The following is a 26,314-nucleotide window of genomic DNA, read 5'->3' on the forward strand; positions in this document are numbered from 1 at the left end:
GATGAATGTCCTCAGGTGATGAACCATGGTTATTATTATTATTTATTCATTATTATTATTTGTTAAACTTTTAGAGCGCTTTTCATTGCAATCTCAAAGTGCTTTAAGCAACAACAATATTAGATATTATTTGAAATGTTTACGTTTGAGTCATTTAGCAGACGCTCTTATCCAGAGAGATTTACAGTAGTGAGTGCATACATTTTCATAGTTTTTTGTACCTGTCCCCCGTGGGAATCAAACCCACAACCAACTGCTAAATTCCACAATCCCACAACTACTAAACCCACAACCAACCATGCTCTACCAACTGAGATGTTTTATCAACATTTTGATATATAACATTGTACAAAAGGAGTGACTTCTATTTCCTCAGAAACAATCATGACTTTACTTCAGTACGTCTTACTGGTGAGACTCTTGGCAAGGCCAGAGCACAGCAGTGTTTGTAATGGTGGTCCAACTGACAGGTCTTCAACAGAGAGAACACTTTAAGGAGGGAGGAGAGAGAGGAGAGGAAGAAGTTCCGGTCTGAGAGAGGAGGTAGAGACAGCTAGGGGCGATGACTGACATCACACATTTACAGAGGAGGGGAAGAGGAGGTCACAGGTCAAATCGGACTAGGGGGTTAAAGGGCAAATGAAAGCAAAAGGAAATGCTTACTTTAATCAGGTTTAGTCTGTCATACTGAAAGGAAATTAAAGAGAAGATGAAGAGTTAACCAACATGAAGGAAAGAGCTGAACAACAAGAAAGGGGAAAAGGCTTTGGTTTTTATTTGCAAGTGGACTAACAGTACTAGGCCACCACACTAAACGATCCAAGACACACTATTGTACTATCTAACTCTACTTTCATGATGTGTCCATGTCTCAGTGTTTTGGTCTGAGATGGATGGGTCTTCATGCTGAGTCTCTATGTACCCTCGCTTTAGTGCTACTCACTGTTTACGGTTCCATAAACAGCCTCATTGATTGGTGACAGTGGGAGACTGAGCAAAGTCGTGAGTGGCCAGTCAGTTAATTAGTGTGGGACCGCCGGCCCAGGTCCTCTACAGAGAGGAGCCCCTCTCTCTCCACCTGCCTGTGTGTTATCTGGATTGCATTAGACTAGGGTGACAGAGCTCACGTTGCCTGGGCGACTGCACAAAGTGCCAGGGTCATGTGACTCCTGCTGACCACGGGCCAGGGGCTCATGTGGGGCCAGAGAGGGCTGGCACTCGGCCACACCACGGGCCTGAGGGGTGATGTCATCGACTGGGTGTGCTGTGAAACGGGCCGGACACCGCCTGAACACCAACTCAACTGACTGAATGTCACTTGGCTCCCATTAACATCATCCTGTCTGCCTGTCTCATAGTCCGTGACAAAGCTGAATGCTGCCGATTGCAGAGAATGTACTGACGTGCATCAAGGGGTCCTTACATGAAAATGCTCTAACTAACCCATGACACACGGACTCTGCTGCTGTCTTGTCTGAGGAGAGGAGCGGTGTATTCTGGGCTTGTGGTGCGAGGAAGAGAAAAGGAGCTTCTGATGTAGAAAGCTCTAGTCTCAGGATTTATCAGAAATTAATGTCACACACGAGTGGTAGAAAGGGATGCAGAAGGAATTTTACAGTGCCCCGAAACGTGTCTGAAAGCCAGCAGTCCGGCAGGGAGGAAGACGAGAGGAAGGGTGGCAGAGGGGGGTAGAGGAAAAGGTCATAGCAACATGGATGCCATCTGGAGTGTGTTCAGATGGAAGATGTGGTTGGGGGGGGCACACGACAGCTCACAAGACACGGAGGTGAGGTGGGGGTGGGGGTGTAAAGAACAGAAAAGAGTAATGCTTACTTTGGAAAGTCGCTTGTGAGACTAGCATGCATCAGGAGAAGAACAAAGAAATCAGAAACCAAAAAACTGCAAGACACCACAGCTGAAAGAACCAAAAAGAGTTGAAAACAGTCAGTTTCAGATCACAGACATTTCATATGGCGGCAGTGAAAGTAAGAGAAAGCAAGCGCTCTTTGTCAAGAAGAAAAAAGGATGAGAGAAGAGGAGAACACAATGACAACAAAAGCAACAGGCGTCTGACACCACAAGGACTGGGGAGCACTGTGAGCAGTGAGTGAAGGGGAAACGGATGAGAGGTGAGAGAGCCGTGACCACCAACTACCACGCTCCTTATCACTTCACAACAACAAGATATTCAGAGGAGGAAATTACTAAATATATCACCCAATATTATCATGTTCATGTCTTGCTTGAGATGTAAGCCTAGTTACCCACAGTCAAAGCTCCTGTCCTTCCCTCTGCTACCTTACTCTTCAGTTCAGACGCTGATGAACGAGAAGCGAGACTGCAGCCTCTTCACCTGCCTACTACCCTGTGTCAGAACAAGCCTTGCAGAGTTGAGATAGCTACAGTTAGCTACAGTTAATGACTGAGTGCTGCGATGGAGAGGGCTGACTGAGCACCCTGCCTGTGATTATTACAATGCCGCTCTGACAGGACCAGGGGATCGAGGGAGGGAAAGAGGGATGGAGGGAGGGAAAGAGGGATAGAGGGAGGGAGGGAGAGAGGGATGGAGGGAGGGAAAGAGGGATAGAGGGAGGGAGGGAGGGAGAGAGGGATGGAGGGAGGGAGGGAGGGAGGGAGGGAGGGAGGGAGGGAGGGAGGGAGGGAGGGAGGGAGGGAGGGAGAGGGAGGGAGAGAGGGATGGAGGGAGGGAGGGAGGGAGAGGGAGGGAAAGAGGGATGGAGGGAGGGAGGGAGGGAGGGAGGGAGGAGGGAGGGAGGGAGGGAGGGAGAGGGATAGAGGGAAAAAGGGAGTGAGGGAGGGAGGTGATAGGGGAAGAATAGGGTGAATGTGTGGTATAAGCGTCTTTGCTGATGATAATGGGTCCTTATCTACAATTGATGTGCTGAGGGTCTCGTTACTCAGTCTATGATTGGCCATTTGTACCAGAGTGACAGTTGGATCTGACCTATAGTTTGATGATGGGAGTTGGACATTACCTTATCAGAGACAGCACGGTGTATCAGGAGTACATTGTACATCTGTAAATTGGAGCTACATGAGGATGGCATGTTTGATTTAGTATGGTGTGCCGATGCTGAGGTATGTGGGGTAAAATCAATTTGAAATGGCAAATAAAAGCTGATAAAACCATGTCATTTCACAAGATATGACTATATCTCACTCCTTCTTGTTGACTATTTCTTATAGAACATGTTTTATGGAATACAAGAAGACAATAAGACTTTACTGGCAACATTTGGAGGTTATCAAGACATTATGTCACGGGTAAAAATGAATCCCCCTGTATCACCTCACCAGATAAATGTTGATTTCAGATTGTACTGGAAGAGGTGTTCAGGGATGATACAAATATCTTGCTGAACTGAAGTGATAGGCCAGGCTGCCATGATTTATTTGTGAGTTATGAATGCACTGTGTGTTGATCAAGTCATTTTGAAAACTACACTGTTGGAGGTACTATTTGAGACTATGATCCTGACCTGTACTGTAGTGCGATTGTTGGAGGAGAACTATGATCCTGTATTGTGCTGTAGTGTGATTGGTGGAGGAGGACAATGATCATGTACTGTACTGTTGTGTCATTGGTGGAATAGGATTATGATCCTGTACTGTGCTGTAGTGTGATTGGTGGAAAGAGGAGTATGATCCTGTACTGTACTGTACTGTGATTGGTGGAGGTGGACTATGATCCTGTACTGTACTGTAATGTGATTGGTGGAGGAGGACAATGATCATGTACTGTGCTGTACTGTGATTGGTGGAAAGAGGAGAGCCCTGAGACAGAGATGGTCCACCTGCGCAATGAGGCTCACCTTGGAGTTCTTGCCTCCGCTCCGGGCGGACTGCAGAGAGTAGGTTCGCTGTACCACTTGCTCGGGGGTGGAGGGGGACTTGTCAGAGGAGTGGTCAGAGTGGCCCTTCTCCACCATGTTCTCACCAGGCTCCAGGCTCTGGGGCGTGGGTGAGCGTTTAGGACGCAAGACGGGCGAGCAAGCGGGCGTGCTCCTGTTGGAGTTACTGGCAGTGCTGGGGGTGAGAAAGAGACAGAGAGAGGGAGAGAGATAATTAATTTTACTTCTTAATTACAGCTGTGCTTTGGCAAAGTGGGTGGGGTTATATCCTGCCTGGTTGGCCCTGTCTGGGGGTATCGTCGGACGGGGCCACAGACCCCCCCTGTCTCAGTCTCCAGTATCTATGCTGTAATAGTCTATGTGCCGGGGGGCTAGGGGCAGTCTGTTATATCTGGTGTAATTCTCCTGTCTTATCTGGTGTCCTGTGTGAATTTAAGTATGCTAGTTGTGCTGCTTCTCCAGATTCAACTGTTCTGCCTGCGGCTAGGGAACCCTGACCTGTTCACCGGTCGTGCTATCTTGTCCTGGATCAGCTGTTTTCGACTCTCTCTCTCTCTACCGCACCTGCTGTCTCAACCTCTGAATGCTCAGCTATGAAAAGCCAACTGACATTTACTCCTGAGGTACTGACCTGTTGCTCTCTCTACAACCACTGTGATTATTATTTCACCCTGCTGGTCAGCTATGAACGTTTGAACATCTTGAAGAACAATCTGCCCTTAAATGGCCATGTACTCTTATAATCTCCACCCGCCACAGCCAAGAGAGGACTGGCCACCTCTCAGAACCTGGTTCCTCTCTAGGTTACTTCCTAGGTTCCTGCCTTTCTAGGGAGTTTTTGCTAGCCACTGTGCTTCTACATCTGCATTGCTTGCTGTTTGGGGTTTTAGGCTGGGTTTCTGTATAGCACTTTGTGACATCTGCTGATGTAAAAAGGGCTTTATAAATACATTTGATTAATTGATTGATCATGAAACTACATATTCTGCACTGTTTGTGAATGTAGGGCTGGAGCAAAACCCATGACAAAAAAAATAACAGACATTACATTAATAACATTGAGGAACTAATTGTAGAACTCTTCTGTTCATTTAAATACCTTATTTAAATGTAAGCCATGCAAATTATGCGAATGTGTTCCCGTCACACAGGCAATGCTAGGCCTACTAGAGTAACATGCAAAGACTGAGGCCCATGCTTCCATTCATCCCCAGAGTGAGTAATCACGTTACATCACGGCAAATAGTCTTGAAAGCCACCCACTAACACAGTTAGTAACAACAGCAGCAGCTAGCCCACATAACCCAGAGACCAATAACAACAGCAGCAGCAGCTAGCCCACATAACCCAGAGACCAATAACAACAGCAGCAGCAGCTAGCCCACATAACCCAGAGACCAATAACAACAGCAGCAGCAGCTAGCCCACATAACCCAGAGACCAATAACAACAGCAGCAGCAGCTAGCCCACATAACCCAGAGACCAATAACAACAGCAGCAGCAGCTAGCACCAGAGAAAATAGCATGGTCAAAAACAGATCACATACTCTACGTCAGTCATGAAAATGAGTGAAAACCATGCGTCAGATAATGGATATCATATCCTACTGCTGCTTATTGAGATGTATGAACAACAAACTGCATATTTAAAGAGCCAGGAGAAACCTTCCCCCGGGGTGTACGTGGAAATACACACTGAAAAAGGATCCTGCGGAAATATATAATTATACTTAATCCTCCTGACATTGACATTTAAACCTTTATCGGATAGCTTTTCTGCAATCCCATTTTCATGCTTTTCTAACTAATCTGGACAGATGAGAACAAGTCCATGAGCAGAGCCTAAGAGTAACAGGGACAGTTAAGCATCATGGTTATTATAATGTTGATATTCAGTTGAGTTATGGTGCAATAGTCAATTTGAACACAAGCTGAAAAGATTACCAGAGAACACTGTAGCAAGGACTACAGTGCCAGTCTCTCTCTCTCTCTCTCTCGCTCTCTCTCTCTCTTTCATTTTGCGCTCCCTCCATCAATCTTTCTCTATCTATTCCATCTTCTGCCATCTCCAGCCTACCCAATGGCCTCTGCTTCTGACTCAGTCAAACTCACCTGCCTACGTTATAGATGAACGGATAGAGGTAGCGAAACATGCAGCACTAATAGAAGAGGAGGAGAGGACTGGAGGAGAGGAGAGGAGGAAAGGAGGATTAGAGGAGTGGAGCGAGGGATGCTTCCCTTCCTGAACCACAGGTTAACCTGTTTATTATGTTCCGTCTCTGAGACCAGCCTGCACAGGCAATGTCCCAAATGGCACCCTATTCCCTTGATAATGCACTGATTTTGGTCAACGGTAGTGCACTATATAAGGAACTGGGTGCCATTCCGGATGCACCCACAGAATCCCAGGGAGGCTCTGACTGCAGCCAGGATGGGCACTACTCACAATGAAGGCGGAGGTATCAAAAGGCCTAGCTGTCAATGATCTGTGTGGCTGGGCGCCGGACAGCCCCGGTTACTTGACGTGGCGTTATGCAAGCCCATTAAGTCATGGCCAGCCAATGGTGTATGTACCTCAAAGAAAAGAAGTGAAGCAATTGTACCATTCTACTGTTTCAAAGACGCCCTGCATGCAGCTTAGACTAAATCATAGTGAATAGTACTGGTGGCCACTGTCTACATGGATACATACCAGGTGCACTGTGCTCTGCAGTACCCAGAGCTGATCTCTCATCTAACTAATGGGATGGATGGATCATCAGCTCTGATAGAGTACATTTTGGTTACAAACAAATTATGTGGTGTTATGTGATAAGCAAAAGTGTGTTTGTGTAGACGTACCTACTGCATAATACTTCAACATACAAGCATAGACAATGATGATTCAGCATATGTTTGAGCATTTGTGAGTACAGGCCTATGTACCTGTATACAATGTGTATGTACTGGTATATGTCAATGTATGCATATAAATCTGCACAGGATGTATATGAGTGTATATGAAATGTCTCACAAGCTGCCCTCATAATATGTAGTGTTGTGGTATCAGTGAATAATGCAGTGAGCTGGTACAAAGCAGAGGACACTGCTATTTCTCCTGCATGTTAATCAGTGTCTGAACCCAGAGTCTGTCTGAGATACACACACATTATGCAGGCACACACACCACACACACACACACACACACACACACACACACACACACACACACACACACACACACACACACACACACACACACACACACACACACACACACACACACACACACACACACACACACACAGACACACACACAAGTGTGCACGTACGCACCCACAGGACGCAGATGTACCTGGACGGACATTGACATTGACGGACACTGACACACATGCACACAAGCACACACAGTACAGTTCTCTTATGCCAGTGGGCTGTGTGAGCTGCATCATCTTTCATGTCACATCCTGGGTCAGTTACTAATGGTCTCACTCACTTGGCTTTCATCAGATCCACAGAACCAGACAGAGTTAAGATGTGAGCTGAGCACACAGGACACACCGTACTAGAACTACCCAGTCAGATATCTGCCAGTCATCCTCATCACCTTTGCCTATGGGTTTATAACCCCATTATGGCCAGTCCACTCCATAAGTGTAATGGCTCTGACTGACCACAGGGTCATAATGATCACAGGCCCTGACACCTGCTGTCAGCTCTGTTATCTGTCATCTGATTGGATAGAAACCTATGTACCCGTCTTTGAAAATATTCATTTTGAACCTAAGCTGACTAATATTGCACTCCTAGAGAGCCTAAACGCATTGAAGGTGTTTCTGATTTTGTTTTAGAACAGTGCAGCCAGTTATCATGAGCATTCAGAGTTGGATCACACGTCAATCAACTTGATAAAGGCAGCCCATAAACCCATAAATCCTCAGCATATAAATGGAGGTTTGATCAGCTCATTCCCAGTAGTGTGTGTCTTTGCTCATTAGACAAGACCAGGTACACATGCTGCTAACATGTACGGACAGACAAGAGAGTCATAGCCTTAGCCAAATCAAATGTTATCTGTCACATGCTTTGTAAACAACAGGTGTAGACTAACAGTGAAACGTTTAATTACGAGCCCTTCCCAACGATGCAGAAAGTAGAAAACACATACTACAATATACTACAATAGGTTACTTTGTGAACCAAACGTAACATGTGTGACAGGCCATTACACATTACTGTCAAGTTAATTGTCTCTCGTTTGTTCAGCACGAGAGGAGAGGACAGTTGCATGGGCGGTAAGAATGGCATCCTACTGCAGAACAATAGAGACAGCTGTTTCTGGATGTTGGCCTATACCTGAAGCTGACCCAGAACAATAACACAAAACATTAAAGTAGCTGCACCATTTGTATACAATGCCAAACATTTATGACACACTTTCCAATACAACAACACTACATACTGTGTGAAGGAGGGTAATGGGTTGAAATGAATGAGCATAGAAGCCCTTTATTACCATGGGAACCCTTTGCTCCAAACACCACACCCTCCACTCCATGAAATGCCTTGTGTCGACTTGTGGTGGATGTGGTTATAATGACTCGTAAGAGAAAAAGATGTGGTTCTTATGACTAGTGAGAGACAATGCACCGCTAAAAAGCCTATATGGCTCCTCGCTCACACAATGAAGCACAACAAAGCACCTATATGAATATTGCTATAGCAACAGGGACTAGAGAGAATGTCTTTAAATATTCATAATATGCTTCTATATATAATCTACTGGGAAGAGACAGGCCTTCTGTTGAGCTTGGCCTTTTAACTGGAAATAAGGGATTTGGAGAGGGAGGGAGAAACACCGCTATCATGGCTGACTTTAATTGAGGACTGGGTAGAACTGGGTAACCTGCACCTTTTCCCCTGCTACATTAGTATAATACTAAAAGTGCCATCTAATGACATCGTTTGCATACTGTTTTGAAGCCTGGCCTCAGAACCATACAAAACATACAACACCTTATTTCTGAACACCTCCAAAAAGTATAATATGTACTAATGTTCTAGTTACTTTAGACTGAAGCAAAACTAGGGAGGTTGGTCGGGGAGAATGGATGAGCGTATACTGCAACCGTCTAGCAATCCAAAGGTTCAAGTCGCGTCAGTGACAATTGTAAAGTTTTAACTAACCCTTCCAGTAACCCTAATTCTAACCTTAACCCAATTCACCTAACCTGCTACATAAATTCTTCTAACTTTTGTCATTAGTTCTCCTTGACACCAAAATAAATTCTCACCATAATTCTCCTCTGTTGTTATGACGCAACAACTAACCTGGTCTCAGAGAAAGACATATAATACTATGCGTTCTCCGCAATGTATGATAAGTTCATTCAAGCAACTCGCATGCTATTGTACAAACGGGTAAGACATATGATAGCATTCTTACTCTCATTCCTAAGGTATTGTACAACCGCTATTCCATTCATAATGTAACCTAATGTAAAGTAATACATCATACTAAATACAGGGAACAGATTTATGTACAAAATCCTACAAATTGCCCTGAGACTAGATTGTGTGTGGAGATACAGTAGGTCCTTAAGGCAGGAAAGCAGCTGGGCTCATCTGCATTACAGCACCAGAACCAATCACAGTCCTAATTGTATTGTATGTAAGATAAGGTTGATAAGAACATGGACTGAACATACTGCAGCAGAACGACAAAACAATGCACTTGGACGGCACATGGAACACAAATAGACCAAATATGGACCACACAAGCAAATGATGGTCAAAGAAAGAACACTGAGCAATAAGATGCAGGTTGAAAAGCATTATAGTGAGTTGGTAATCTACACATGCCCAGTGAGAAAAGCTAATCAGTCTGCTGGCGACACTTTGTTGCTGTCTTTTTGCAATGTGCTCTAAATCTCTGGGCTCAGGCTATCCAAACGGGGAGGGCAACGCTTCGCTTCACAATGCCCAGAGTTCCGGGCTGTTCCGAGGGGCCTTGTTCTCACTGCCGCTTTTGCTGACCCTGGAAAATACCCATCTGGCAATGGACCTTGTGCTTCACTGTGCTCCAAAGGGCAGGGGAGGACCGAGCTCAACGGCAACACACACACACACACACACACACACACACACACACACACACACACACACACACACACACACACACACACACACACACACACACACACACACACACACACACACACACACACACACACACACACACAAAGTGCAAATGGCCTCTCAAATGTCATACAAACAATTCAGAGGTAAAATCCATATACTCCTACACACTCAAATCATGCATGAACCTAGCTTCAAACATCACATAAACACACCCACAAACATCCCATAAACACACCCACAAACATCACATAAGCACAGCCCCACAATAAACACATTACCCTACTCCCAACACATCCCCAACTGCCTACCTACCTACCTACCTACCAACCCATACACGCACGCACGCACGCACACGCACACACACACATGTTAAATCCCCTGGGGCCACAGAACTACAAGGCCACCATATCAAAGCCGATTGACTGTTCCAACTCCTCACCAGTCAATCATAGGCACAACAGCATCCTTTACATTGTTCACAAACATCCAGCCGCCGTTGGTTGCTGTGACGCACTCAAAAACCTCCATATCCTCATATAGAGAAAGGAGCAGCAAGGAGCTGTTCATCCAGCGGCTCATCTGAGCTCTCCTTCTCCTCCTCTCTCCCGGGAGAGAACAGAAAAAGAATAGAGAGAAGAGAAGAGAGAGAGAGAGCCCTGGGAGATTTCCTTTAGCAGGCTTAGGGCTCTGATCTCCTCCAGCCAGCGTGATCTCTTAATAACGAGCTAAATTACGTCCCCGTGACAACACTTGCCAAACGGGACAAGAGGATCGCTGGGCTGTTGACTGACACTCCCCTTTCACCCCCACCCCCATCTGCATCTTCAGCACTGGAATGCAGCAGAAGTGTGTCTGTCTTTCTGCATGCAGACAGGCAGACTGCTCTCTCCCTCCCCACTAACCTGGTAGCCATGTAGACCCAGCTCCGATGCAATCAGCCCCTTTTCAAGCCAAGGCTTCATCCAACCAGCGGGAGCCGCAGACGGGGGAAAAGAGGAGGGACAGGAGGATGAGGGGAAGGGGAGAGGATGGGTTCCAGAGCATGCCAGGAGGATGAGAGGAAGCAGAGACAAGAGAGAGCGCAGAGCGATCCCTTTGGAGAGTGTACTGAGGCTAGTGCACAGCCTATTTCTATCTCTCTGTTTCTACCTATCTGAGTCTGCTCCCTCCCTCCCTGCCTCCCTCCCAGACTCCCCTCTCTCCTGTTCCCCTTGCGTTTTTCAGCTCTTCCGTTCACCTGACTGGTGCGTCCGCTATGTCTGTATCCAAGCAAGGGTGTTCTCGAATTCTCACAATCACTAGTTTGATCCAATATTCACAGGCACACACAAAGTAAAAGTCTGAGGGAGAAACGGTGGCAGAGAGGGTCTGAGGGAGGGAGAGGGAGAGAGGGACAGAGAGTCTGAAGGAGGGAGAGGGAGAGAGGGACAGAGAGTCTGAGGAAGGGAGAGGGAGAGAGGGACAGAGAGTCTGAGGGAGGGAGAGGGACAGAGGGACAGAGAGTCCGAGGGAGAGAGGGAGAGCGAGTCTGAGGGAGGGAAAGGCTTTGCATTCTGCCACTGCTTGGTGCTCTGAGCCTGCTGGCCACTCAATTATTCATGCTGTTCATGAAGGGAGGGGCTGACATCACTGGCCTCTCCTGAATTATACAACCAATCCCCAGAAGGCCCATTACACCCCAGAGAACACTGATATAACATTTACAACAAACATACGATACAGTCCATACACCCACACCCACCTACAAACCAAGGTGTAAGAAAAGTAAGAACTAGGCCATTTCTAATTGTGAAATGTGTTTACCTCAATAGACAATACAAGCTTCTCATTCAATTCTCGTAAGCATCTATTTACAAGGTGTTTAGTAATTTTCAGGTTAACACTTTAATCTCACAACATACAGTGGACTCAATATTTCAGTTGCCATAGTTGCCTCCATCACCACCAATAGCTGGTGTAATAAAAAGAGGAAACAATTGAATACTTGAGATATTATGCTGGCGTATGGACCATAAATCTAATGGTCTAATGCCGCCTACAGACCTGAAGCCATATGTCAAACTGCACTTCAAAGACGGTTCCATTTACACTTTGTCGTTAGTCATTCTGTTGCAGTGAAACAAATGCTTGCTATAGTTATTTTCACTGGCCTTTGCATTTGAAGTTACCTCTTTAAATACTGTCATCCTCATGACTCGCTAAGAAAATGTTGTTTTAAGTTGTCAAAACTTCAGTAGACTACATAGGCCTACCTAGCTTCACATAGGCTGCATTTACAAAGGCAGCCCAATTTTTCCACTAATTGGTATTTTGACCAATCACATCAGATCTTTTCACAGCAGATCTTTTTCAGAGGTGATTTGATTAGTGAAAAAAAGATCAGAATTGAGGTGCCTGTGTAAACATGGCCATAATGAACTTGAGTGGTTCCTCAAGATAGAGAGCATGTAAAAATACCACAGGCGAAGTTGTGATTTATGCTTTTTTTCTCCAAAGCCTATTAAGGAGGTGTATGCTGCCTGGATACAACATCCCACTAAGTCCATCAGGTCGAGCAGAAAACTTCCCCCACGGGTTCACCCAAAAATAACTTATCCAAGGTGGTGGAAACTCTATGTCCAAAGTTGGGTCACTCACATAGCCTAAATGCTGATGTGAAGTGGATTAAACACCTAAACTTCTCATGCTACTAAATTTGAAAGCTGCATACACAAGAATCTCTTGAAGATATCAAAAAGACCCCTTTGTCAACTTTGTACTAACATAGTACAGCATCAGACATACTACAATGATACGCCCCATATTTATACATGTCACACTTCTGATTTAGATTCAGTTTCATGTAAAGAAAACCTGAGGTCTGGTGCTGGAAAGAACTGACTCTGTGGGTGCTCTGGCTAGTGCTGTGGGACAAGGGCCCAGGCTCGTACCCTGCCCACGGCCCAGTCTCTCCCTGCTTTTTTTTGCTCTCATTGTTGTGCACCCAGGGGAGACCCAGATGGCACAACTGACCAACGTTGAGAGAAACACTAAGACGTGGGTAGTGTATGGGGTCCATAGGAGTAGCTAGATGGCTAAATGGCCTGTTCTGCCCCAGGCCTGGTTTACTACTAGTCCCACACGGGTTAGTATTGCGTTCTTTTAAGACCCTGTGCCAACAACCGCCCAATGTTGAAAGTCTCTGTTCTGTTCCGACTTTCTGGGCCAAAGGGCTGTTTACACCATTGCCATGGCAACCCCGATGCAGCATTGCATAGCTGTGTTTGGCCATGCGGTTTCCAGGGCGACAAGCCATTTGTGTGTGTTGCCGCCATTCTTGAAGTGGGACACCAGAGAAAGACAGTGTGAGAGAGAGAAGGGGGTGGGGGGGATGGACCGCCTCACAATCAGATATTTAGCCTGTCAATGGGTGTTGGGACACATTAGGATAGCACTCACACACTGGGTTATCTACTGGCATGATGTTTTAAAGTGCACTTTGCTGGGGGACTGCAAGCCGTGTTGCACAGGCTCCAAAGTGACAGCAGCATCCTCTGAGCATGGATCGATGTGCTTTCCTCTGGGGTTAGAACTGTGAAACTACCACTGTATACAGTGAAACTACCACTGTACATCCGTCCCTGCTGCCCTGCTTTGAGAGCCACTTGGGGACAGACAGACAGCGTGCTTGGGGCTGTGGGGGCCAGGGTCACTGAGCGGTGACAAGAGGGAGAGGAAACAGGCTGCCAACAGGACAAAGCCCTCCACGGGACACACGGCATGGCACCAACGGCCGACGGGACAGGGACAGTGCCATCTGGCGAGGACGTGGCAGAAGCAGGTCTCTGGGCATGGGAGTGGTGAGGAGGGTTGATTGTGACAGGCATGACTGACTGACTGGGGGAGGGGGTTATTTCTTTATTTGGGCCCCAATTTACTGATGTACCCGTAGAAGTCTGACCACTATAGGGAGCCACTGTGATCAAGTCAATACTTCATGTACCTGTACACCCAGCTACTGTATTACAGTATGACTAGTCTGAGGTGAGTGATTTTATCTAGAAGGAATCATACTAATACATCGAAATAACCTGATATGGAAAAAACACAATTAACTATTTGAAATGATGCTGTAAATCTTTGAAAATTATAATAAAAACATTGAAAAGAGAAACACAATGCCTCAATAGAGAGCTTCAATGCCATACAACTCTCCTTCCGTGGTCTTCAACTGCTCCTAAATACAAGTAAAACTAAATGTAAGCTTTTCAACCGATCGCTGCCTGCACCTGCCCGCCTGTCCAGCATCACTTCTCTGGACGGTTCTGACTTAGAATTTGTGGACAACTACAAATACCTAGGTGTCTGGTTAGACTGTAAACTCTCCTTCCAGACTCACATCAATCATCTCCAATCCAAAATTAAATCTAGAATTGGCTTCCTATTTCGCAACAAAGCATCCTTCACTCATGCTGCCAAACTAACCCTCGTAAAACTGACCATCCTACCAATCCTCGACTTCGGCGATGTCATTTACAAAATAGCCTCCAATACCCTACTCAACAAGCTGGATGCAGTCTATCACAGTGCCATCCGTTTTGTCACCAAAGCCCCATATACTACCCACCACTGTGACCTGTACGCTCTCGTTGGCTGGCCTTCGCTTCATAATTGTCGCCAAATACATTGGCTCCAGGTCATCTACAAGTCTCTGCTAGGTAAAGTCCCCCCTTGTCTCCGCTCACTGGTCACCATAGCAGCACCCACCTGTAGCACGCACTCCAGCAGGTATATCTCTCTGCTCACCCCTAAAGCCAACTCCTCCTTTGGTCGTCTCTCCTTCCAGTTCTCTGCTGCCAATGACTGGAACGAACTACAAAAATCTCTGAAACTGGAAACACTTATCTTCCTCACTAGCTTTAAGCACCAGCTATCAGAGCAGCTCCCAGATCACTGCACCTGTACATAGCCCATCTATAATTTAGCCCTTAACTACTACCTCTTCCCCTACTTTATTTATTTATTTTGCTCCTTTGCACCATATTATTTATATTTTAACTTTGAACTTTCTTCAAATAACAAATCTACCATTCCAGTGTTTTACTTGCTATACTTTATTTACTCTGCCACCATGGCCTTTTTTGCCTTTACCTCCCTTATCTCACATCATTTGCTCACATTGTATATAGTCTTATTTCTTTCTACTGTATCATTGATTGTATGTTGTTTTACTCCATGTGTAACTCTGTGTTTTTAATGTTGTCGAACTGCTTTGCTTTATCTTGGCCAGGTCGCAGTTGTAAATGAGAACTTGTTCTCAACTTGCCTACCTGTTTAAATAAAGGTGAAATAAAAAATAAAAATAAAAAATAAATAAAAATATAAGGGTAATTCAATTCACATTTCGTGCTTTCCAAAAACATGCAGAGTGGGGTTGGAAACGGCGAAATGTACATTCTGCCTTTATCAGCTGACCTATGACAAATCAAAACCTGACATATGCCTTTTATCTGGAGAGAGAATGGTTATATTCAAAACTGCTTCATAATCACCAGGCACTCAAAAAAACTCTCACTCTCTCTCTGTCTTGTAAAAGGCAGATAGGCAGCTGTGATCACGTATGGTGATATTAGAAAGTGTTTTTTTTACTATGCTTTTGGGGGGGGACCAGTTCGGAAAAAAAAAAATGTATGCATTCACTACTGTAAGTCGCTCTGGATAAGAGCGTCTGCTAAATGACTAAAATGTAAATGTAAAATGTAAAAAGCTTAATGGAAAACGGACAGACGATGTGCACTGTGTATGCCTGGCTGTTCCTAAATAACACGGCTCACGGTACGTTAATGACGAGGTGCAAGGTCCTGTGTGAATACAGGAGGAGTGTTAACACTGTAGACTAAATGCTCTCAGCTTCTGTTTGCACTCAACTGCCCCGGCCTCACTCCATACATCATTACAACAGGCTTGTTCAATAACCATTCAGCCTATATAAAGAAGAGCCACAGCCTTTAGCACAGTGTCCCCTGCTTTCTGATATATCTGTTTTCCTCCCACAGGAATATTGGAAAGCTTGGATACAAAGGTGTGAGAATATGATGCAGAAAATGGTTGTCAAACCATGCAGAGATGGCACATAGTTTTCACAGGATGTGTCTTAGCCAGAATCCACCTCCTCTTGAATGACAGTCGATCCGATAAAAAACCCAAAGCTGAGATACAGTCATCACCATCCCTTCTTAGACATAAATCAACAGATAAGGGCTGTACTATCCCATTGCCAATGCCAGCAATCAAACACACAAAGTACTTATACTATGTTGAAGCAAAATATGGCCAGATAGTTATGATATGATAGGACCATGCCTCAGGACTACCTGGCTTGATGACTCCTTGCTGTCCCCAGTTCACCTGGCCGTGCTGCTGCTCCAGTTCCAACTGTTCTGCCTTCAGCTATGGAACCCTGACCTGTTCACCGGACGTGCTACCTGTCCCAGACCTGCTGTCCCAGACCTGCTGGAACCCTGACCTGTTCACCGGACGTGCTACCTGTCCCAGACCTGCTGTTTTCAACTCTCTAGAGACAGCAGGAGCGGTAGAGATACTCTCAAAGATCGGCTATGAAAAAGCCAACTGACACTTACTCTTGTGTTACTGACTTGTTGCACCCTCGACAACTACTATGATTATTATTATTTGACCATGCTGGTCATTTATGAACATTTGAACATCTTGGCCATGTGCTGTTATAATCTCCACCCGGCACAGCCAGAAGAGGACTGGCCACCCCTCATAGCCTGGTTCCTCTCTAGGTTTCTTCCTAGGTTTTGGCCTTTCTAGAGAGTTTTTCCTAGCCACCGTGCTTCAACACCTGCATTGCTTGCTGTTTGGGGTTTTAGGCTGGGTTTCTGTACAGCACTTTGAGATATCAGCTGATGTAAGAAGGGCTATATAAATACATTTGATTTGATTGTTGTTTTGCAGGTTTGTATTGATCATGATAGCATGATACAGTAGGTGCATCTCTGAGCACTTACGAACTTGTTTCATTTGACCATAATTGGATCAAAAGAAGCTAAGAAACTAAAACATATCAACCTGTGTCAGATTATATTGCATTATGTTCCTAGTCTATGGTGCTTGTCTATGTCACATAAATTAACAGCATCATGTTATTACATTATCCTTGTTATGTTATGTATTACATCAGTCATGTCCCATAAAAAAAGGATCAAATAATCCACTAAAATAAATACTGAAATACGATTACTAAGTATTACATCAGGGTGCTGGATATACTGGGAAAGCAGGTTTCTGGATCTAAAAGGGGCTTAGATGGTGGGCGTGGCAGGGGATGTTGCAATGGGAGCGGCTGACTTTTAGAGAACATTTTAGAGGCCCCCATCTTAGTGGTGTTGAGAAATGTAAGGTAATTTTTGCCGATTTCCTGCAATTATACACATTTCTCCATGGAGCATAAAGACATTTTTGCAGTTTTAGAGCAAATTTTCTGCAAATTTAACACATTTCGTCAAGGATCTGAGAGCTAACTTCCTACATATTCTATGCATTGAGCCATGGCTCATGCTGTGTCATTTTGCTCAAACCAAACAACAAAATCAATACTGCTAAATTCATTTTTTTTTGGAATGTTCAATTCTCCCTGACTGTGGAGCTTTTATTTTGGTATCTTTTCTACATACTTTGTATCTGGTTTTAGTCATTTAAATGTACACTGAAAATGTTATTCCATCGCGAAAATTAATAATAATAAAAAATATATATATACAGTACCAGTCAAAGGTTTGGACACACCTACTCATTCAAGTTTTAAATTATTTTTTTTATGGTGTTGAAGACATCAACACAATGAAATAACACATATGGAATCATGTAGCAACCAAAAAAGTGTTAAATAAATCAAAATATATTTTATATTTGAGATTCCTCAAAGTAGCCACCCTTTGCCTTGATGACAGCTTTGTACACTCTTGGCATTCTCTCAACCAGCTTCATGAGGTAGTCATCTGGAATGCATTTCAATTAATAGGTATGCCTTGTTAAAAGTGAATTTGTGGAATTTCTTTCCTTCGTAATGTGCCAATCAGTTGTGTTGTGACAAGGTAGAGGTGGTATACAGAAGATAGCCCTATTTGGTAAAAGACCAAGTCCCTATTATGGCAAGAACAGCTCAAATAAGCAAAGAGAAATGACAGTCCATCATTACTTTAAGACATGAAGGTCAGTCAATGTGGAACATTTCAAGAACTTTGAAAGTTTCTTCAAGTGCAGTCGCAAAAACCATCAAGTGCTATGATGAAACTGGCTCTCATGAGGACAGCCACAGGAAAGGAAGATCCAGAGTTACCAGCCTCAGAAATTGTCAATTAACTGCACTTGACTTCAGATTGCACAGATTTCAAGTGACAGACACATCTCAACATCAACTGTTCAGAGGAGACTGCGTGACTCAGGCCTTCTTGGTCGAATTGGTACAAAGAAACCAGTAGTAAAGGACACCAATAATAATAAGAGACTTACTTGGACCAAGAAACATAAGTAATGGTCATTAGACCAGTGGAAATCTGTCCTTTGGTCTGATGAGTCCAAATCTGAGATTTTTGGTTCCAACCGCCATGTCTTTGTGAGACGCAGAGTAGGTGAACGGATGATCTCTGCATGTGTGGTTCCCACTGTAAAGCATGGAGAAGGAGGTGTGATTGTGCTTTGCTGGTGACACTGTCTGTGATTTATTTAGAATTCAAGGCACTTAACCAGCATGGCTATCACAGCATTCTGCAGCGATACACCATACCATCTGGTTTGCGCTTAGTGAGACTATAATTTGTTTTTCAAACAGGAAAATGACCCAAAACACACATCCAGGCAGTGTAATGGCTATTTGACCAAGAAGGAGAGTGATGGAGTACTGAATCAAATGACCTGGACTCCACAATCACCCAACTTCAACCCAATTGAAATTATTTGGAATGAGTTTGACCGCAGAGTGAAGGAAAAGCAGCCAACAAGTGCTCAGCATATGTGGGAACTCCTTCAAGACTGTTGGAAAAGCATTTCAGATGACTACCTCATGAAGCTGGTTGAGAGAATGCAAAGCGGTCATCAAGGCAAAGATTAGCTACTTTGAAGAATCTAAAATCAAAAATATATTTTGATTTGTTTAACACTTTTTTGGTTACTACATGATTCAATATGTGTTATTTTATAGTTTTGATGTCTTCACAATTATTCTACAATGTAGAAAATAGTATGAATAAAGAAAAACCCTTGAATGAGTAGGTGTGTCCAAACTTTTGACTGGTACTGTACATATATCATTTTTTACATTGTTTGGACTTAGGCGACCTGAAAAAACGCTTAGTCGGCCCGCCCAAGGATTTCAATGTCAGAAATATCGCTGTGAAGCTCAGACAGCGCCGTAGGGAAGCTTATAAAGAACGGAGATGACAACAGGCAACTTGGAGAAAATATAAGGGGTTTTATTGGCATGGGAAACATATGTTTACATTGCCAAAGCAAGTGAAATTGATAATAAAGAAAAGCGAAATAAACAATAAGAAATGAACAGTAAACATTACACTCACAAAAGTTCCAAATGAATAAAGACATTTCAAATGTCATATTATGTCTATATACAGTGTTGTAATGATATGCAAATAGTTAAAGTACAAAAGGGAAAATAAATATGTGTCTCTAATATGGCCATACATTTGGCAGGACGTTAGGAAGTGCACTCTCTCTCTCTTTCTGCCTCTCATTCTCTTTCTCTCAGACCCCACTGCAGATGACAGCTGAACTTGCCGGGTCCCTACTGAGCATGCTCCGCTCTGCTACCTCCCTCCCGCCCTCTTCCGTCCTCCCACCTCTTCCCTAGATGGCCCACTCAGTCGCTCTCCTGCATGAACCAGGCTGCATGGTCCTGGAGCTTTAGAGGGGTAGAGGGAATTGCTGGGGGTCATGTGCCGCAGGAAAGTGACCTCTCAGTGGGGTCGTTGAAGTGTTTACCCCCCAGGGCCATGCTGGATGTGCATGAGAAGGGTATTAGGGGGACCTATTGCAGTTGTTTCACGCTTCATCTTGTCAGACCCAGAGGTAATCAGTGTCAGCAGCTAGACCGCTTAATCTGTTAATACAGGGCACATACTGTATTGTGCACTGGGGTATTCAGTCTGTTTGTGTTTGTGTGTGTGTGTGTGTGTGTGTGTGTGTGTGTGTGTGTGTGTGTGTGTGTGTGTGTGTGTGTGTGTGTGTGTGTGTGTGTGTGTGTGTATGTGTGTGTGTGTGTGTGTATGTGTGGGAACATATTTTGTGAGAGTGTTGTCATGTTTTGCCATGGGTCGTGTTTGCAATATCTGGATGTTCTTTTCACAACACATTGAGACATTAACAGTATTATAGACAGGGAGGAGAGGAAGCAATATCACTTCCTGAAGCTACAGGGCATTAGTGTCACAAAGGCCATTCTCCATGCCCCCTTAATGACAATAACACTCTCCAAACACAATAGGCAACTAAACCACAGGCACTGGGTCAGAGTGCATCACATTCCCCACTGTAATCGCCTTAAAGAGGGCATGCATTACACCTCATTAAGACAGCTAATGCAGCTATCACTAATGGTAACCACTCTCCATGTCTGTTACCAGCCACAACCCAGACCTTTACTGACTTTCTAGTTTATTACACTAGACAGGCAGAATTACAGCAGAATACATATGACACAAATTCAATCATGTTTATTCATTATACTAATATGTTAGTGGGATTCATTAGGAAATTATGGGTTGTAACAAAACAGTTGTCAACACTTAAGATTAGGCCTACTTAGATTGCCAGCTAAATGACGTTGTTTCATTTTAACGTCTCTGATGCACCTCCCTTGTGAGAAAGAGCGAGTTTAAGATGCAAGCAAGGGTTTTGAGAAAGGAAGAAAGGAGGGAGGGGGTGAGACAGGGTGTGAAAGGAGGGTGAGATCATGTTAACGCTCTGGTGACCAGAACAAACCCTGGCAGACCCAGTCACACTATCACAGACATTACTTTAGTCACTGTTACTAACCGGCTACCACCCAATACTCAACCCTGCACCTTAGAGACCTATGTACACTGTACACTGTGTGCCCTGTAGCTTCGGGAAGTGATATACAGTGGCTTGCAAAAGTATTCACCCCCTTGGCATTTTTCCTGTTATGTTGCCTTAAAACCTGGAATTAAAATATATTTTTGGGAGGTTTGTATCATTTGATTTACACAACATGCCTACCACTTTGAAGATACAAAATATTTTTTATTGTGAAATAAACAAGAAATAAGACCAAAAAACTGAAAACTTGATCGTGCATAACTATTCAACCCCCCAAAGTCAATACTTAGTACAGACAACTTTTGCAGCAATTACAGCTGCAAGTCTCTTGGGGTATGTCTCTATAAGCTTGGCACATCTAGGCACTGGGATTTTTGCCCATTCTTCAAGGCAAAACTGCTCCAGCTGCTTCAAGTTGGATGGGTTCCGCTGGTGTACAGCAATATTTAAGTCATACCACAGATTCTCAATTGGATTGAGGTCTGGGCTTTGACTAGGCCATTCCAAGACATTTAAATGTTTCCCCTTAAACCGCTCGAGTGTTACTTTAGCAGTATGCTTAGGGTCATTGTCCTGCTGGAAGGTGAACCTCCGTCCCAGTCTCAAATCTCTGGAAGACTGAAACAGGTTTCCTTCAAGAATTTCCCTGTATTTAGCGCCATCAATCATTCCTTCAATTCTGACCAGTTTTCCAGTACCTACCGATGAAAATCATCCCCACAGCATGATGCTGCCACCACCATGCTTCACTGGGGATGGTGTTCTCGGGGTGATGAGAGGTGTTGGGGTTGTGCCAGACATAGCGTTTTCCTTGATGGCCAAAAAGCTACATTTTAGTCTCATCTGACCAGAGTACCTTCTTCCATATGTTTGTGGAGTCTCCCACATGCCTTTTGGCGAACACCAAACATGTTTGCTTATTTTTTTCTTTAAGCAATGGCTTTTTTTCTGGCCACTCTTCCGTAAAGCCCTGCTCTGTGGAGTGTACGGCTTAAAGTGATCCTATGGACAGATACTCCAATCTTTGCTGTGGAGCTTTGCAGCTCCTTCAAGGTTATGTTTGGTCTCTTTGTTGCCTCTCTGATTACTGCCCTCCTTGCCTTGTCTGTTAGTTTTGGTCGGCTGCCCTCTCTTGGCAGGTTTGTTGTGTTGCCATATTCTTTCCATTTTTTAATAACGAATTTAATGGTGCTCCGTGGGATGTTCAAAGTTTCTGATATTTTTTTATAACCCAACCCTGATCTGTACTTCTCCACAACTTTGTACCTTTGCTTCATAGCATACATATACACGAGTCACTTTTCATTTAAAAAAAATAAATTTTTACTTCACCAATTTGGACTATTTTGTGTATGTCCATCACATGAAATCCAAATATAAATCCATTTAAATGACAGGTTGTATTGCAACAATATAGGAAAAACGCCAAGAGGGATGAATACTTTTGCAAGGTACTGTAGCTTCCTCTCATCCCTATCTATAATACTGTTAATGTCTCAATGTGTTGTGAAAAGAACATCCAGATATTGCCAACACGACCCATGGCAAAACATGTCAACACTCTCACAAGATATGTTCCCATACATAAACACAACATATAAAATGTTGGTCCCATGTTTAATGAGCTGAAATAAAAGATCCCAGAATTATTCCATATGCACAAAAACCTTATTTCTCTCAAATTCTGTGCACAAATTTGTTTCAATCCTGTTAGTGAGCAGTTCTCCTTTGCCAAGATAATCCATCCACCTGACAGGTGTGGCATATCAATAAGCTGATTAAACAGCATGATCATTACACAGGTGCACCTTGTGCTGGGGACAATAAAAGGCCACTCTAAATTGTGCAGTTGTGTCACACAACACAATGCCAAAGATGTCAAAAAAGTTTGAGGGAGCATGCAATTGACATGCTGACTGCAGGAATGTCCACTAGAGCTGTTGCCAGGAAATGTTATGTTCATTTCTCTACCATAAGCCAACATTGTTTTAGAGAATTTGGCAGTACGTCCAACCGGCCTCACAACCGCCGACCCCGTGTATGGTGTCGTGTGGGCAAGCGGTTTGCTGATGTGAACGTTGCAAACTGAGTGCCCCATGGTGGCGGTGGGGTTATGGTATAGGCAGGCATAAGCTACGGACAACGAACACAATTGCATTTTATCAATTGCAACTTGAATGCACAGCGATACCGTGACAAGATCTTGAGGCCATTCATCCGCTGCCATCACCTCATGTTTCAGCATGATAATGCACCACTTCATGTCACAAGGATTTGTACACAATTCCTGGAAGCTGAAAATGTCCCAGTTCTACCATGGCCTGCATACTCACCAGACATGTCACCCATTGAGCAGCGTGTTCCAGTTCCCACCAATATCCAGAAACTTCACACAGCCATTGAAGAGGAGTGGGGCAACATTCCACAGGCCACAATCAACAGCCTGATCAACTCTATGCGAAGGAGATGTGTCGTACTGCAAGAGGCAAATGGTGGTCACACCAGATACTGACTGGTTTTTCGATCCACGCCCCTCTACCTTTTTTTAAGGGATTTGTGACCAACAGATGCATACATGTATTCCCAGTCATGTGAAATCCATAGATTAGGGCCTAATTCATTAATATATCGACTGATTTCTTTATATGAACTGTAACTCAGTAAAATCTTTGAAATTGTTGCATGTTGCGTTGATATTTTTGTTCAGTATACATAGTCATTGAACACTGGTCACTTTAATAATGGTTACATACTTTTTTACCCACTTCATATGTATATACTGTATTCTAGTCATGGTTCATCCTATATAACTACTGCTGTACACACCTTTTCTATAAACATACTGTCTATAGACACCATCATATATATATACTTACTTTATTAATTTATATTTCGGACTCTGACACTGCTCGTTCTAATATTTCTATATTTCTTAATTCCTTTCTTTTTATTTTGGGGATTGTTGTGTATTGTTAGGTATTACTGCACTGTTGGAGCTAGGAACACAAGCATTTCGCTACACCCGCGAGAACATCTGCTTTTGATCAATAACATTTGATTTGATTTGACAAAGCGAGGACAGAAGACATTGTTTATAGCTTTAGTGCCCGTTCTGACCCTTGTGTGCTATAACTGATTCAGAACAATAGAACAGTGAGGTGGTCATCGACTCAGATTAACTCACCCAGCAGGATAATACTTTACTCATGCCCAGCTCCTTTATGGACAACCAAAGAGAAAGATTAACCACTACCAAAGAGAGGAATACTTCAGGTCCCAGAAAAACAATACCCAGAGAGCCACTGGGCTACACAGTAACAGAGTGACACAAATTACCACGTCTTCCACTCCACATGATGTTTCCTGGAAACCAGCATAATTTTCAGCAATGACACAACACATTTTCTCTTGCTCAGTGTCTTTGGATACAAATTGACATGAGTGGTTATTGTTTCCATGACTGTGTGTGAAGACAGCTTTCGTGAACCGATTATGACGCAAAACCTCTTGTGGCTCTAACAATGTAATCAGAGTAATGAATGTAATCAATGGCATTGGCCATCTATGGGCATGCATGGAGGAGGAAGCTCAGGTGGCCATTTTACGGTCTGTGATGTTTTTAGGGCTGTTATGTCTGGTTTTCTGCACGTTGTTGTGGCAAAGTCACTACTTACTTTTTAATTTATTTTGACTAGATAGTTTTATCCAGTGATATTTTGATGTTGAGATGATTTCAGCTCTTGCTGTTCTTCTGCACTGTACAGAATGCAACAGGAGAATTCTGTGGAGGTTTCTCTGTGAGGCTGAGGCTCCAGTGCAGTAGCAGAGTGCTGCTGAATGGACAGCTCCCTGCAGGAGAGGAAGCCTGTCAGGTGGGAGAGACTATAAGGAGACCACTGACCTGCAAAATCACTAACCTGACCCTATAAAATATCGGTTTGCAGGTCAGGAGTGTCTGTATAGCCTTTTCCCTGTCAGGCAGCCTAGATCTGACCCTGTGTCCCTCTCATCAACACCCACTGCTGACTGCATTACACTAGCAGCAACACTGACTATTAACGGTTTGTGTCAGTTATCATCAGCTCTATCACAGGAATTTAGAACCGTATCAACATAAATACAAACAATTTTCAGTCTCCTTGACTGAACAAGAGACACTTGTTGTCTATTGGCTGTGACGACGGACAGAGAAAGAGACAACAGATCACAACAGACTTCACAACAGAACACCTGTTTTTCTTCTCTCCTTGTGCATGGTGGGGTCAAATGGAGGTGGTAGCAAGTGATGTGACAAACAAGTTTTAGGTTGCAGTGAACAGCAGCAGCGTTCTGCCACAGTAAGAGATGGGTTAGTGCTATCTGGGATTCTCGGGACATCCCTACCCTAAACCCTAACCCCTACCCTAACCATAACCATAACCCTTACCAACATGCATTGGTCAAAACTAAAGTCACATTGTCAAAACTCTTCACACAGTCAGCGAAACAGAAGTGTATGTGGACCAACCACATTCTCCGAAATCCATTAACTCTTTTCTCATTCATACTCCACCACCTGCAAAACTATATATTTGCAGCACGTTTTCAAATGCTAACACACTGTTTCCAAAACTGTTAAAAACACATTCAAAACTGAGTGATGGCTAATGTTGTGCATTTCTGCAGTAACCAGATTGAAACATATAGAAAATCTCAGCAGAATATTTAATCATTCCAAACCCAGCTGATTGCAATTTCAGCTGAAAGCCTACCCAAGTGTCCTGTTTTTATCCTCGTTACCAAACAGACAAAAGAGGATGGCTTCGGGATGATTTAGTTTGAAGCAAATTGCTGCATTTCTGATTCATTCTTGATACATATACTTCAGTACAGTCAATAAAGTGAAAAGGTGTTATTCTTATTCTATAATGAAATACTGATTAATGTGAAAAATCATTCAAACTTCAAAGAGAAAAGTTCATAATTTATGTAATGCTCCTTGTTAGTGTTTTTTAGATCAGTTTGTTATGAGTGACAATGTATGCTTTCTGAGTGAGAATTGTTTCCAGTGTTATAGTCGAATGAGATTATTTTGAGACATGTATGAAGTGTTTTGTTGGTTTGAGTGTGTTTTGGAGGTGAGATTAACTGTTTGGACAAGATGCATGTTGGTAATGCAGACTGTGTGAAGAGTTTTGAAAAAGTGGCTTCAGTATTGACCGACGCTTGTTAGCAATTGAAGCATACTGTTTAGACTTTTCCC

At 43.7% G+C, this 26,314-nt stretch overlaps 1 protein-coding gene across 7 annotated transcripts in view; it reads right to left on the minus strand.

Moving 5' to 3' along the window:
• The window catches only part of LOC106581103 (protein Aster-B), a 70,746-nt gene that overhangs the window by 19,832 nt on the left and 24,600 nt on the right, over positions 1-26,314 (minus strand). For 6 of the 7 annotated variants that reach the window (XM_045703851.1, XM_045703853.1, XM_045703856.1 and 3 more), the window contains exon 4: positions 3,834-4,047. In XM_045703851.1, the coding sequence (XP_045559807.1) occupies positions 3,834-4,047 (214 nt within the window). Of the gene's footprint in view, positions 1-3,833; positions 4,048-10,895; positions 11,381-26,314 lie in introns of those variants that run through there. The other variant, XM_045703854.1, reaches the window with a different exon arrangement.

Source organism: Salmo salar, chromosome ssa20 (genome assembly GCF_905237065.1).
Source record: "Salmo salar chromosome ssa20, Ssal_v3.1, whole genome shotgun sequence".
In the NCBI taxonomy this organism is placed as follows: domain Eukaryota; kingdom Metazoa; phylum Chordata; class Actinopteri; order Salmoniformes; family Salmonidae; genus Salmo; species Salmo salar.